This window comes from Xiphias gladius, chromosome 7, assembly GCF_016859285.1.
Source record: "Xiphias gladius isolate SHS-SW01 ecotype Sanya breed wild chromosome 7, ASM1685928v1, whole genome shotgun sequence".
NCBI classification, from domain to species: domain Eukaryota; kingdom Metazoa; phylum Chordata; class Actinopteri; order Istiophoriformes; family Xiphiidae; genus Xiphias; species Xiphias gladius.
This window is the reverse complement of record NC_053406.1, coordinates 5,616,916-5,632,138: the sequence shown is the minus strand read 5'-3', so window position 1 is coordinate 5,632,138 and position 15,223 is coordinate 5,616,916. Positions and strand designations below refer to the sequence as shown.

Below are 15,223 nucleotides of genomic sequence, written 5' to 3'. Positions count from 1 at the left end.
ATAAACCAGTTGTAAACTACTTGAACAGCACCAAACAACAGACAAAGGTAGTGACTAGCTCAATGCACCACTGGGTCAGTTGAAGATATTTGCACTCATACTGTACATTTGAAGTCGGTGTGAAAGCAACAAGAAAGGCATATAGTGAGAAAATAAAACTACGCCTTTTAGAATTTCACCGTTTTGAGAATCATGATTTTCACTCAAGGACCGTGCAAAAGCAAACAAAGAGTTTTGACACTGAAATATACTTGCACTCTTTCCATTTTATTGACTTTTTGTTTTACAAAAACAGATATGAGAGAATGCATAGACTGAGCCACGCTCGCAGTCGGCTCATCAATGACAACATGGAAAAAAAACAAAGGGCGTCAGGAAAAGGCAACAATTTATTTAAAGAGATAAAAACAACACTGTTTGCAGCTATTCTTCTGAGTGCATACATACGCTTATGGTCTCTTACACACAAGACACCACAGAACTGACATACAATTTTCACTTAAGCCAACACACGCACAACGCACACACACACACACACACACACACACACAGGCACACAATGCAAACGTGTGGGTGCAAATGAATAACCACAGAATGCAGGGAAGAATGCATCATCTGACAATTAACATACACTGACACAAGTGAAAGAGATGCATAGAAATTTACAGTTAAAAGAGCCAGTTCACCCAAATAAGGAAAAAAAAAAATCTGATTTTCCCACTTACCTCCGGCATTTTTTACTCCAGGTCTTGAAATATCAGCCACCACCTCAATGCAAAAGAGTTGAATGGAATTTTGCACTGGAAAACTCAACTGTATGAGCACCAGAAACACTATTCCATTCACTCTGCAACAAGTTGAAGCGCAGATATCTCATAACATGGAAAAACAAAACCAAAGCTAAATGCCACTAAAGGTGAGAGAAAGGTGAGACAGGTGTTTTTTTGTTATTGTTGTTTGGGTAAACTGACTCTTTAAATCACATTAAGTACAATCGACTCACACTATCCGTCCCGTTGTAAACCCATAGGAGTGTCGCCTGCACGTTGATACACAAACTTCCAATCACTACTTGCAGCAACGGAGTCAGTCGTGGAGTCACATCTCACTACATCAATAGTGTGCGTTGATGGCACTGTCTGCAAACATTGATACATCTGTAATAAGATTCGTACAATGAGGCTAATCTAATGCATCCTTCACATGTGCTGTAAAACTGTTCACTGTTCACATTGAGGATCATGTCAGTAATAGCAGTTGAGAAAAGCATATGGAGACACACACTGAAGCTGCTTCTGCAGTCTCAAGTCCAATGGCACTGAGAACGTGAGCATAGTCTAGCTGCATATTATGCCAAAAATGCCCTTGCTGTTTACTGCTGCACACCAGCACTCTGACCTATGAAGCAGTGAAGTGTTTGGATAAGTTATCAGCATGAGTTGAAATACACTGGAAGATAACCACAGCACTGTGGGCGAAGCCAGATCCTTTTAAGTTTGCGTGAAATTGCACACAGTTATCAACAGGCTAGGTTCTTGTGTCATTTGTTTACTGAAGGAAAGTTACTTCTACGGTTGCTAGAATAAATGAGGTCACAGCAAAACACTGTTTTTGTCACTTGTACAGTTTGAAACGTGACATGAAACTGCTAAAAAAAAAAAGATTTTTTTTTTTTAAATTAAGAAAAAAAAAAACGTATCTAAAGCAGAGAGCAAGCACTTTTCCATTTCACGAGAAGGACATCAAAAATTACATTAAATGGGCAAAAAAAAAAAAAAGCTGTTTCATTTTTTCAACCAGTTGAAATAAATTGCAGGGAATTTTTTTCTTAAATGGCACCTGAAAAATGGGAAAGCATCAAGAAAACAATGACCTTTTTTTCCTCCTTTTTTCAAATAATGGTCTACATTTAACTAATGTGCGCTTATGAAGAGCATATTCCTGGCCACTTCCTCCACACACTGGTTTAAACTGCTCAAGGTTTTCCAGAGTAAACTCAAGAGGATTGTCCTCGCCTGTAAAACTAGCCCGAATTCTCCAAAAAAAAAACAAAAAAAAAAAACCCAAAATGAGATGGGGATTCTCATCTCATAGAAACTCGTTCTTATAGCACTGAAAAGTGCTATAAGAACAACAACCTTGTTTGAGAAGACGGTAGCAACAAAGAGGAAAATTCCCTCTCCTCTGAAGAAAATGCACTAAATGTCTGCATTTTGCCATAACTGGGTAACAAATGCTACACAATCACTAAAGTAAGTATTTTATATAACTATCAATATTACAATTTGTTAAAATTTTTTTAACCATTTATTTTTAATTCACAATATGGGTCAGTGTTTTATTTCCTTGCTTTTAGTAAAGTTATTCCTCCTGTTTATTTACATTCCAGTAGTTAGAATAGTGGATTATATTCTGGTTTAGTTTGGTGACTTTTTACCCTCTATCGAACCTTTGTGACCACTCGTCTTCCACACATAGTTAACACAAACATGTACAGGTTCATAGGTCGATGTCATTATGCAGACTTCACTTGTAATAGACAAGCGGATATCCGTCACGTAAATGCGTAGTGTAACGAGCAGTAAATGCATGTAAGTTTCTGCTTTATGAGGATATCACAACCAGTAGTAGGCTAGTAAAAACCCTTAGGTGAGTGTGTCTATGCTCACGATATGTAAAAGGTTCGCTAAGGGCACCGGAAATCACAAAATACCAGTGTACAACTACATTTCTACATCCTTTGTTGTAACAACTCAACCAGAGCTCCACCTCCTCTTACAGCCATTGTGCATCATAGTCTATGTCATATCTCCACACAAGGTACGTCACCCATTCCCCTCCCTCCCTCTTCAACCTTTTTTCCTGTTTATCCTTCCTCAAAAAGCCAAAGCACTGATTTCTCCTTGTTCCCACTAACTTCTGAACCTTTGTCAGATACTTCAGCTTACTGAGTCTGGGCATCTCTGTATTCTGGGCCTCTAGGGGAATACTGTATGACGTTAATAAAATATTTTAAAAACTCATCATCAACATGAGAACAAGGCCTACTGCTGAAGAGGGTCTTGTTTCCACTATGTAGTATGCATGGGAATTACTGTATTTCTCTTTCATTATTAGTATTGTTAGAGGCAGAATATACTGTAACTCTGGTTCTTTCTTCAGCACTATGAATCTGAGCTTGCATAAGCAATGTATAAAACCAAAGGGAGAAAAGGATGGAATAAAAATAAAAATAGGGAAACTGTTTCTTTGCCAAGGCTAAACCCAGATCCCCAAACCAATGCAAGGATCTTTACTATCCTCCTCATTGTGCCAGACCCTTTGGTTATAAAACATAACTCCCAACTTATTTTTAACAACCGCTTGCGTCACTGAGACAAAGGTCATCGTGCCAACTCCGTCCTCTTCTGGTGAGCAGGCTGTTGTGCTAACTGGTGTGCAGTTGCTCTCATTTTCTTCTCTTCATCTCCGAACAGGGGCAGGGTTACATGTACTGTCTAAAAGGGGGGGAAGACTTTAACCGTTCAGCAGATAGACCACCAGCTCGTAGGTGCACATCATGATGGCGGTGTTGGGGATCTGTCGTACCAGGTGGGTGGTGAGGCCGCGGTATAGGGCGCGATAGCCCTCCTCTTTGGGCACTGTCATTAGAGTCTGGAAGAAAGAGCGATACTTGGTGCCCTCCTCGCGTAGCCTGGTGCGGATCACTTCTGCAAAGGCAAAAAAGGAAGAGAGAAAAGGTTAAAGCAATAACGACCAGTGAAGCAGCCTATATTAGCTTATCGCTAATCTGACTCTCACCATGAGGATAAGCAATACTTGTGGCACAGGTCTTGGAGGTGGCGGCAGCAAGCATCATCCCTACAAAGTCAGAAGCATCTTTGGACGCCTCCTCTTCCTCATCCATGTTCTGCGGTGCCTTGGCCTCCGACAGGCGCCGTTTGATGTTTTCATAGATCACAAAGTGGATCACAGTCTCTGAGATGCCAGCATAGGATGCCGACATTCCCCTGTAGAAGCCTCGGAGGCCGTCTGTCTGATACACCCGCCGCACACACTCAAAAGCACTCATCCTGCGCTCACCTCGATTCCTGACAACAAACAGGACAACGACGAGTCTTGAAAAGCCACAATTACAAGGACCAACTTTGTCCATTTCTACATTTTCACATGGACCGGTGTAGCTAAATATTACACAATAACGACAATTCTGATATTTGTTTACAGATTAAGAAAGTGAAGTCAAGGTAGACTCCTTGATTACACTACCACTAGGAGTCTGAAAAGCCACACAATTTCAAGTCCTACAAACAGGGTCTTTATAAAGCTGCAGAACGTGTATAAAAAGGTTACTGGTTAGCAAGAAACTTTATGGTTGCAGTGCACGGAACGTCACTTGGCTCACAAGCAGTATACAGATGTGAAAGTGTCTCCAAGAATTCCACACCAAAACAGCAAGGCAGCAGTTGTTGTACGGCTTGCTTTAAAAAGGAAGAGTAATTCTGGAATAAAAATTACTGAGTGTCCCCTTAAAGTCACAAAATAGATATCTGTGGAAGTCGTGGTGTGGTAATAAAAAATTCCATGACAGAAAAACATCACAGGGCTTATAATAGAACATTGACTGGTAGTGCCTCCATTTGGAAACTGAAATGTGAAACTTATAAGGCTCACAGCCTCGTGTCATGTTTACCTTGCATCCAGCTGTAGACGTGTCTTTATGAGCCATATTGGATTGGTTGCTGTGATGGCTGTAAAACCTGTGGAGGAAAAAAAAAAACACAACAGGATTACATTTTGCTCAAAATCTAAAAATGTGACAAGCTGTCTGTGGCACAGAAAACTTCCCTTAAACTAACACTCTACATACAAAGCTGCATTCATGTTGGTTGAATTAAAACAGTGTAAACATGTTCTCTGAATAAAATATAAAGCCACAAGGGCAGCTTAAGAGAGAGAAAGCTAGCCCCTCTATAGACTACGCTATGTGTGCTAGTAGGGGAGCAACTGAATGTCATAAAAATTGTATGTCTCATGCAAACAGCTGTTAAAAAAACGCCTTTTATCCAATGACCTAGATGATGAGGGAGAACAGGATAGAAATGCGTAGAGAGAAAGAGAACAACCAGAAATACTAAAAAAAAAAAGCACAGATCTGTGGTGAGTACTCACGCAGACCCAAGTAACTCCTCACAGATGCAGCTAGAGACCCCTGGTGGTGTGGGGGTCTCATGCCCTTGCGAAAGGAGAGCTACAGTAGAGTAAAAGCCTAAAACAGACACAGGCTTGTGTGTAGCAAAATGACCGGCATGCAACCAATGAACTTAAACCCAAATCCCCCCAATTATCCCCCAAGAATTAACCCACCATATTCATGTAAAATGATCATCCCGCAACCAAGACAGCAGAAGAGACATGTTAGAAGACTGCAGCTAAAAAACAATAATTAATACATTTATAATTAACTGCTATTGAGCTAAAAGTGATGATCAACGTCATCTCATGACCCCTCAGATTTATCATGTGAGCATTTAGAGCAGCCCGATCCCTAGGTTGGGAACCATTGGGCTAAACTAGCCCACTATATATAAAATAATTAAAACCAGTTGTGATGTCATGACTTCAGCTCTCTATTAACAGTCCGATAAAGCTGTATTTAATAATATATTTGTTAGTCACAGGGCACAAAGGCACATATTTCTGTTAATACATCTGTACTTTTGTTTAAACAGGGTATTTTTAATTAATGTATTGGTACTTTTACTAGGCTATCTATATTGACATTTGAGATTTAAAAAAAAAATAAATAAATAAAAAATCAGATACTGGACAAACATTTTGGGCAAAGACCAAACATATTTGGTAATTTGGGGGCTGTGAGAACAAAACTGGCCTTTCAACATTTAGGTAAGGCTCTAAAACCAATACTGTATCTATACCCTCTTCTATCTTGGGGTCATCTTAATACCAAGTGTACAGCCGTTGTTAACCTTGGCAGAGGCCAGCTCTAACCTCTGCTGTAGGTATCAGACTAGATTAATCAGTGGGCTGATGACATCCCATCACCCAGTTCAGCCCAGTCAGGTTGCCACTGGACAGAGACATGGTGACAAATGCTGACCTTGACTGAGGTCTCTCTCTCACACTCTCTCTCTCTCCCTCACACACACACAGACACACACGGACACACACGGACACACACGGACACACACAGACACACACAGACACACACAGACACACACAGACACACACAGACACACACAGACACACACAGACACACTAGATGAAGCTGCCTGTCTGGCCAACATTGTAATTGTTCAGCATTCCCAACTGAGCAGATGAACTACCCTTGACATACAAAGCATCAGAGAATACTGAATGAGAATATTTAAATCTGGCCTCTTAACATGCTACATTTTAAATTAAACATTTTTAAGATTGCTCTGGTAGCAGTACGTCTTGGGAAAAGGTGATGGAAACAGGATAAACTTGTTTGTGCATACACAGGGTCTTTGGGCGCATTAGGGCTGGTGTACTTAGACTGTGAAACTTTGTAGTATTTCAAAAGGCAAATCCTTTGAATCCAACATAGCACAAACTAGTTCTACCACTCCATGCTCTCTACAGCAAGTAATTATAAAGACTGAAAGCAGCAATTCAGCACCTACATTACAAATGCTGTTTCTATATGTAACACCACTATCAAGCTTACCAGCACCGAACGAGACCGGTCCATTTACTCAGCATTTTTGATACACGTGCCGGAATGTTCAGTAGGTTATAGTATGTTCAAAAGCACTGCATGGTGTTGCATATCAATCTGTCACCTCAGATATATAGTTACCTGCCATTCCAGCAGACACCATGTGTACCTGTGTGGAGTCAGGTTCCAACACACCGTTCAGTTTCTCTTTGGCAGTGGAGTAAGCAGCAAAGTAGATTGCTCTGTTGGAAGTAAAAGAAAAGAAAGGTCAGTGCATGTTGCACCTGTACAAAGCCAAACAAGTTATATACTGTAAGTTGTGTTTTAGTGAAGCTAATTAGTCTCAGTCTACTATGTACCTCCAGCAGCATTATTAATTACGATATATTAACAAGTAAACCGTCCCCGTGTCAGGTTCAGCTTAATGAGCTGTCTCAGCACATCAGCTTACTTAGACAAAGTGGCTACTCAGTATACAAGTATATCTTTATTTGATTTAACTAATTAAGAAGGTCAGAATGATCATGTTCATACTTGTACCTAAATACAAGCTGCTTTTGCTTTTCCCCTTAAGCACTAACAACACTGTATACACTGCTGTAAGGTTAATTTCTACAATCATTAGTGAAATGTGCTCAGTTAAACTGTTAATGGTGCTCAAAGCTCATCAATCACATTATAAAAGTGTTTGTCTGTGCAGTCATCTTTACATCTGCGTCAGAGCTCAGGAGGCCTTTGTTGTCTTCATCTCCACTGATCTGCACCGGCATTCATTCATCTAAGATGCTAACCAAACACTCTGCAAATGCGTAGCACTGGCACCTGCTTTCTGCAGCATTAATCACTGCTCACTGACATTAGCCACCAGTTTGCTCCTATCATTACCACTGACGGTAATTAAAGCATTTCTCAGACACAGACTCAATACTGTTCTTAAAATGCTGCTGCCGTTGCCATTTTTCCAAAGGAGTACATCACTGGCAGTAAGCAACACAAAAACTGCTGAAAAAGCAATGAAGATGAATAGGACCTATATGTTTGCAGATCCCTAATGCTTTTTTGTCACCAAGTAACCTCAAGGATCACTGTAGTGGTTACATAATACCAATGTTCTTCACAGCCATTCCTCCCCGTAAAACAGCATTCGTGCCCATAAATGTGTTTTTAGAACTTACATCAGAAATGTGAAATCACGTCCTTTTTTATCCAAGTGCGGATAAATGTCATTGAACAGAAACGTGACGTGACCATGCCTTAAGCCATGTCAATCAGAGAATATGCACAATAGCAGGACACTGGAAATAGTTCACCCAAATGGAGTGCAGCCATTCGTAATGCTATTGTTTACACCTGTGCTTTTCTTGCTACGACATGTTAAAATATCTGCTGTGAAAAAGGCCCATTCACAGCAGCCACTGGTTGGTTGGTTCGGTCACTAAATGGTAGTGAGGGGCAGAGGTGTCCCATGAAAAACTGCTGTCAGTGCATAACCTGTGTCTGCTTTCCTGCTAAATGTCACATGTCAAATGTCAGCATGTTGATTTTCAAAAGTTAACATACATGGTAACACGGTAATTGTAGGCATGTTAACATAATGGTAGCATTCAGCTTGAAACACAGCTGCAACAAAGTACAGCTGAGGCTGATGAGGTATAGCTTAGCATGGCTAAGACTTTTAGTCTTGTTTTTTGTGTATTTAATGGGGAATGAGCCATTAGTCATCATACAAAATAATAGTAACATCTCTAGTATCAAAACAATATTCAGACATATGCTTTACAATATAGGGAGAACAGTAGAAAGGCTACAACAGAGTTATTTTCATAATCAATAATCTGTTGAATATTTGATCGATTAGTCGATTAATCATTCAGCTTATTTCATATATTATGCATATCTGTATGTTTCTGTCTGGGATATGTACAGGCAGTGAGAATAAATATTCCCTCTGGGACAATAAAAACTATCTATCTATAAAATGATAAACACATTCTCAATATCCCAAAGCCCTACATGACATCTTCCAATCACTTGTGTTGTCTGACAAAGGCTCAAACACCCAAAGATGTTTCAGTTTACTACTGCATTAAATAAATAAAAACACAAAATCCTCACACCTGTGCAGCTGGTACTATAGAATGTTTGGCATTTTTGCTTGAAAATTACTTAAACAAACAATTAATTACGAAAGTAGTTGCCAATTAATTTCCCGTCAATCAACATACTGATTAATCCATTTACTTACTGTATTAATCTGTAGAGGAATAAGAATCTGTCAGATTTTCAATTCAATCAAAGAATCAATTATTCAAAGAAATCCAATGACTATTACTTGACTAAGAATGTCTTCACTGAATGACAGCACTAATAGCTTCACAGCCTTTCACATCATACTCCAAAGAGGTACACACTATTAAGAATATGATGAAGATGAAGTTGAGAAGAGTCAGTTTACCTGGAAGGGGCCACGCCCACCAAGTTTGGTCCCAAGCCCCTGAAGAGTGAACGAGGTCCTTCTTTCTCCAATATCAATCTGAACACGAAACACACAGACAAATATATATTAAGATTCTACCACCACCACCATCATTTGCATGCTCTAGGATATTAGTTATTACTGGCAGATGAACACTCTCTACCGGTGTTTTCCAATTTAGGATGTTCTAAAGTACACTTAAAATTCAAAGTTTATGTAGTAACATTTCAATGTATTGTTTTCCTTTGACCCACAAAGATGGTGATGTCAGTTGGTCAGTTCTTTCAACAATTACGCATAAGTGTACTTTTAAAACTACTACCCCAATTATCTCGTGGTTTGGCATTGATATTTCATGTCGTAATAGTAGGAATTATGTTTTTGGTGGCCCCTGTTTGTTCCTCTAGCACCACCATCAAGCAAAAGTCTAAATATCTAAATGAATAATATTAGAATTTAGGGTCTAACTTGTCGTTAAATCTACTGAACACATTTATTCTCCCAACAGGATAACCCTTTCAGATTTTAAAGACTGTCTGGCCTTTCCTCTCCTTCCACCCTCAGCAGGAACTTTAGCCTACATTCAAAGCCCCAAAATACTAGGGATCTAAGAATAGAAAAATTGTCAGTAGTCAGTTGTCAGTTCTTTTCCCCGTTTAACACTTTTGTATTGTCGGGGGTAATGAACACTACAGGGTCTCAGGGACACATACAACACACACATAAATACAGGGGGAAAAAATCCAGTTTAACAAGTTGCAGCATATGTTAAGCTGCATGTTTTTGCTTCAAAAACACATTAGCTGCTTTACAAAAAAAAAAAAAATCAGTAACATTTAACCTAAAGGCAGAACAATGTAACATAGATGCATTTGTTCATTTATTAGAGTTTGTGTAGCGCTCACAAAAGACAGATGTGCTCCAATCTCCTCAGTCTAAATTGTGGTGTTTCACATTTGGCTCATATGGCTTCAGTGTGCAGAGGCTGGCCAGGTGAACATTTTGAAATTTTCACGCAGCTCACTAACTGCACCCTGTCCACCGTATCCTACAACATGTCAACAATGTTGTGTGACTGGTTTCAAGGTACTTCAATAGACCTATACTAGTTTCAACGTAACTCCATGCTTAATTTTTGGCTTGAGAAAAACACAAGACATGTCTACCCTCACTGTTTCTTGCAAGCTGTATAATCTAGTGATGAAGCCACTAAATGAACAGATCTGAAATTGCATTGCATCTGTTGACAGAACTATATTAAACTACAGTTTTATATTGCTAATACAGTGCTAAAATTATTTAGCTAGGATTATACTGCCACAAAAAAATTAAAACTACAATTGTGACTGGCCCCTTATTTAAAAGCAACTTAGTTCAGTAAATTTTAGGGGTGGCACAGGTCCATCAAACACACTTTTCCAACAGACTCAGAGAAGCCTCCTAATGTCGGAAAAGCCTGTCATGAGAACTCAAACATTTATGAAAATCTCACAAGAATAAAAAGTAATAACAGTTGGATTTGTTATAAAATTTCCTGTTTGGCTAAAGCAACTGATGTTTGCTCTTGTGTTTAGTTTTCCCAAAGGGGGAGGTTTTGAAGTAGGGTTTCAGGGAGTTGTTTGCCTTGCCTGGGGGACATCAGCCATACCAAATAACAACAGTAACAACATGGTGCCTGTTGAAGAAGGAACCATAACTCTGCAGCGAAACTTCTCTGGGAGAGCAGGGAGAAGGAACCATTAGCTACATACATGACATAAACGGCTCCAATCATTTTGGTTAAAGTTCATATAATAACAACTATAAGCTAGTAAGGTTTCCTGAGGTTTATGTTTTAGCAAAACTTTGTATTATATATATAAAACACATACTGTATGTAAGACATGGTAGTTGTATGAGTTTGACAGTGATAAATGTTGAGTACCCACTTGAGACAGTGCAGGGGGCCTGGCGGGGACATGCGGGCCACACTGGCCCCACTGACGGTACTGAGCTGAACCTCAGATACATAGAGGGTGATGGAGGATGACTGCAGACGGGTCTTCACTACTTCCAGTGGACAAGTCAATATGGCTCCTACCGTGCCCCCACAACTGGCAGAAAGACAGGGATAGAAAAGGTGTCGGTGAGATAGCAAACAATCTCCGCTATCAGCCGACAGACTGATATTACGTGTTCTTTGATGGCGACAACAGTCTGTATGCTCACAGGTGTGCAAAGTGTTATTTTCTTGTATAAATAAATTAGCCAATAGTGTAGTTACTTCAATTCTAAAGCTCCCTGGCATATAGACAAGAAATAACATAGTGTGTGAACAGTGAGAGTCAGGAATGCTTTGTGTTTCTTGGAGAATACAGTGCCAATCCACATTCCAAACTCACAGATGTATAGAATTTCAAGTATATAATGTAAAATATCTCCGGAAATAGAGTCAAATTAACCAGCTTTGTATAATCAGAATATTTAATAAAATGTCAAAAGTCACTGAATTAAAAAAAAAAAAAGCGTTATATATTGAAATAAAAGACAGATTGAAATGTACGATCTAGACAATTATTGGCACTCTTTTGATGAATTTAAATTAGTTCTTCCAGTTTGTTTTTCACAATGGTGAAGAGCTGTCTGAGAGCATCTGAAATGCTATTATCAAAAATCATAACAATTTCAAAGGCTACAAGACAATCTCCAGAGATCTTGAAATCCCTGTTTAAACAGTTTGTACTGTTATCAAGAAGTTTCCCAGTCATAAGACTGTTAAGATGCTTCGAGGATGTGGTGCTAAGAAGAATCTCAATGACAGAAGTCTGCAAAGGTTGTTGCGGATTGTGGAAAACCCCCACACAAGACATCTGAAGAGCCTCAGGCTGACCTAGAGCCAATCTGGAGTGGCGGTTTCAGCCTGTACCATACACTGCACACTAAACCAAGTAGGACTCCATGGGTGAAGGCCAAGGAGGACACCACTATTAAAAAGAAAGGCACGAAAAGACAAGAGAAATATTTGCAAAAACCTTCATAGAGAAGCCACAGTCTTTCTGGGATAAAGTTCTATGGACAGATGAAACCAAAGTAGAGCTCTCTGGGAATGCAGTGCATCAGTTTGTTTATAGGCGACAAAATGAAGTCCATAAGGATATGAACAAACTACTTACAGTAAAACATGGTGGAGGCTCTATCATGCTGTGGTGCTGCTTCGCTGCCTCTGGTACTAGAGGCATTTGATGTATCAAAGGAATGATGAAATCAGAAGATAAACAAGGCATTTTACAGCGAAATGTGTTACTCCGTGTCAGAAAACTAGGTTTGAGGTGAAGGTCTTGGGTCTTTCAGCAGGACAACGACCCAAAGCACACTTTGAACAGCACAAAAGAATGATTGAAGAAGGAAAAGATGGACTGTTTTAAACTGGCCACCAGTGAGTCCTGACCTAAATCCCTTTGAAAACCTTGGGAGAGAGCTGAAATCTGCCATTGCAAAATGGACTTCTGCAAACTTACAAGAGCTTGAACACATATCAGTGGAAGAGTGGCAGAAACTACCAGCAGACAGGTGGAAGAAGCTTCTAGATGGCTACAGGAAACGTTTAGAGGCTGTCATTGTTGCCAACGGTTCTGCGACAAAATATTACTGAAGGTTGCTAATAATTGTGTCTGGGGTACATTTTGTGTTTGTATTATTTCACTGTTATGTTTTATATCCCCCTCCTTTTGTTCAGTAACCTTTGACATTTTATTAAAATATTCTAGTTATACTAAATTGGTCAATTTGCCTCTGAACTATGTATTTGAAATTCAGGGGTGCCAATAATTCTAACCAGGTCTGTGTGCATTTTCATAGAAGGATTGAGCAAATAGGGCTCAAATAACAGCTGCAAAAAGTATTTGTTGAAGTTTTAGCAAACTGTATCATATGGTCTACCATTTGAACCACTCTGCTAAATTTTTGTGCATGTGTGTCTAATTTTGCTGTCTCATTTCTCAAAACCCGCATTGACGACTGTCAATTGTAAAACAAATCATTTAAAAGTTTTAACACTAACAGATTCACAAAATTGTGAGCCAAGCTCTTAAGACATGCATAACTCGACACCCTGTACAAACACATTGCTGCAACCAGGACATAATTTCATGACTAGCTCGGGTATTTTGAGAAAGTCATCTGCTCATGTAATAAATATTCAGACAACTTATAAGAGAAAACACAAAAACAATATCTACATGGAATACATAAATAAACGGAACCCCATAAGACTGTACTGAGCAGGACAGGACCAGAGGAGAGGAAATCAAAAGTATGGCAGCAGGTATCGTTAGTTGGGGTTAAATCTTGTAAACAACGTTTTTAGCAAAAGGTAAGCTAATGGGTGTCAGGCAGCTACTATAAACACCACAAAGAAAGTAGGATATTGGCACAGGAAAAACATGCATTGATGAGGAGTCAGATTTGGTCACACTTAGTTCCTGTATAGAGGGCTATAGCTTGATAAGCAAAAAATACAAAACATAGTATAAAACATACTTAATTTTGCTATAATTCTTTATCAGAATACATAAGTTATCTGTCTATCAATGTACACAATAACATAATAAAGGCTCTAAGAAGACAGCACAGGAGTCACTTCTGTTGTTACCAATAGTAAATGAAGTGCTCATTTACCCTCACAGCAAATAATTATAGTAAACTTAATGACTCAACTCAATACCTGGATAGTCTGTCTGAGGCAAGGTGGCATGATTCTACAAAATTTCATTTTGCCATGGCTCTGTCAAAACATCAGCATGTTGTTTCACCCATTTTCAAAGGTAATATGCACAGTCTAACAAAAACTGTGGAAACACAGCCTTCCTATAACAGTTCCAGACGTCAATTACATTTGATCTGAGCAAAATTCAGCCCATTCTCACCCCGCCTTGGCAGACCAGGATGACAGAAAAGACCGGACTGCACTCCACTGTGTCCACGGAGTTTAGATGTTGCATCAGTCCCATCCGAGCATACAGGTTTTGTCTGTGGTTTCTAAACACTTTCTGTTTCCTGACGGACCTTTGCTGGCAGTTTGCCCACGTTTGTTTTGATGCACTAACGTTACGACGGATGAAACCGAGAGTGGTTTCTTCTCACACTTACCTCTTCTTGAAACGAAGCTAATTTTGAGCTATACCGTATAAATTCAATAACTGCTACGATGGCTGACAATGCAAAAACAGAACGCGCCTCCAAAAACCAACCATTTCATTCATACATTGAAATGTCATTGTGACCTGTGACATTGAGCTCAACTCTTACGGGTGCACATGAATAAACACGATTGGTTAGCTGACATCTGACACACTGATGCTAACAAAGAGCTTCAGGTTAACATTATTCCACTATCCAAATCCCAGTATCGTGAACATACCAATACTAACATCCCAGTATGTGTAGCTACACCGGCTGCTAGCAAAGACAGCTAGCCCTGAGCGTGTTAGCTAGCTCATCTCTTAAATGTATATGACATAGGAATATACTCACCCTCCAGCAAACAGATGAACTAAGGTATCTCTTTGACTCATTATGTATCATATTCGGGAACCGTCCACGGGCACCACACGGGGACAAAGGGAGCGGACGTGAAAAAAAACAGGGGAATAACGACCCCAACCTAGCAAGCAAATGATACTCAGTGCGTCTGTGTTGTGGTGGAGGTCAGTCGCATGGAAAAAACGACGGTATGTAACAGCTAACTTAGCTAGCTTGCGTTAGCTGCCGGAGCTAACGGCTTTCCGGTGGTAAAGGTCGATGTCAGAGCGACATCTTTGCGTCTCCTCCTTGTGAAACAGGATAATAATTCACCATAGTGTGCGCGTCTTTAATGTTGGTAAATAATTCCTGTCTTGCAGTAATAACAGCGACTGCGGACACGACTTGGCCTCATTTCACGTTAACATGCCCTGCCACTGCCTCACTGAGGGTACCAAGGCTCAGGTCCCAATGTTTATCGTCGAATGGGAAGCCGCAAAACAGAGGCGGCGATTGGCTGAGGTGCCCAGTAAACCCGCCCCGTC

The 15,223-nt window shown here is 39.8% G+C and overlaps 1 protein-coding gene across 1 annotated transcript; it reads right to left on the bottom strand.

The window, feature by feature from the left end:
* Nucleotides 1-246: 246 nt before the first annotated feature.
* LOC120791915 (solute carrier family 25 member 36-A-like) lies at nucleotides 247-15,156 on the bottom strand. The gene is made up of 7 exons (XM_040130768.1): nucleotides 14,691-15,156; nucleotides 11,108-11,272; nucleotides 9,159-9,236; nucleotides 6,845-6,945; nucleotides 4,694-4,760; nucleotides 3,802-4,091; nucleotides 247-3,710 (listed from the first exon to the last, which is right to left on the bottom strand). The coding sequence occupies exons 1-7, from the start codon at nucleotides 14,729-14,731 to the stop codon at nucleotides 3,517-3,519; spliced, it is 936 nt and encodes a 311-aa protein (XP_039986702.1). The 5' UTR covers nucleotides 14,732-15,156; the 3' UTR covers nucleotides 247-3,516.
* Between the last annotated feature and the right edge of the window lie 67 nt (nucleotides 15,157-15,223).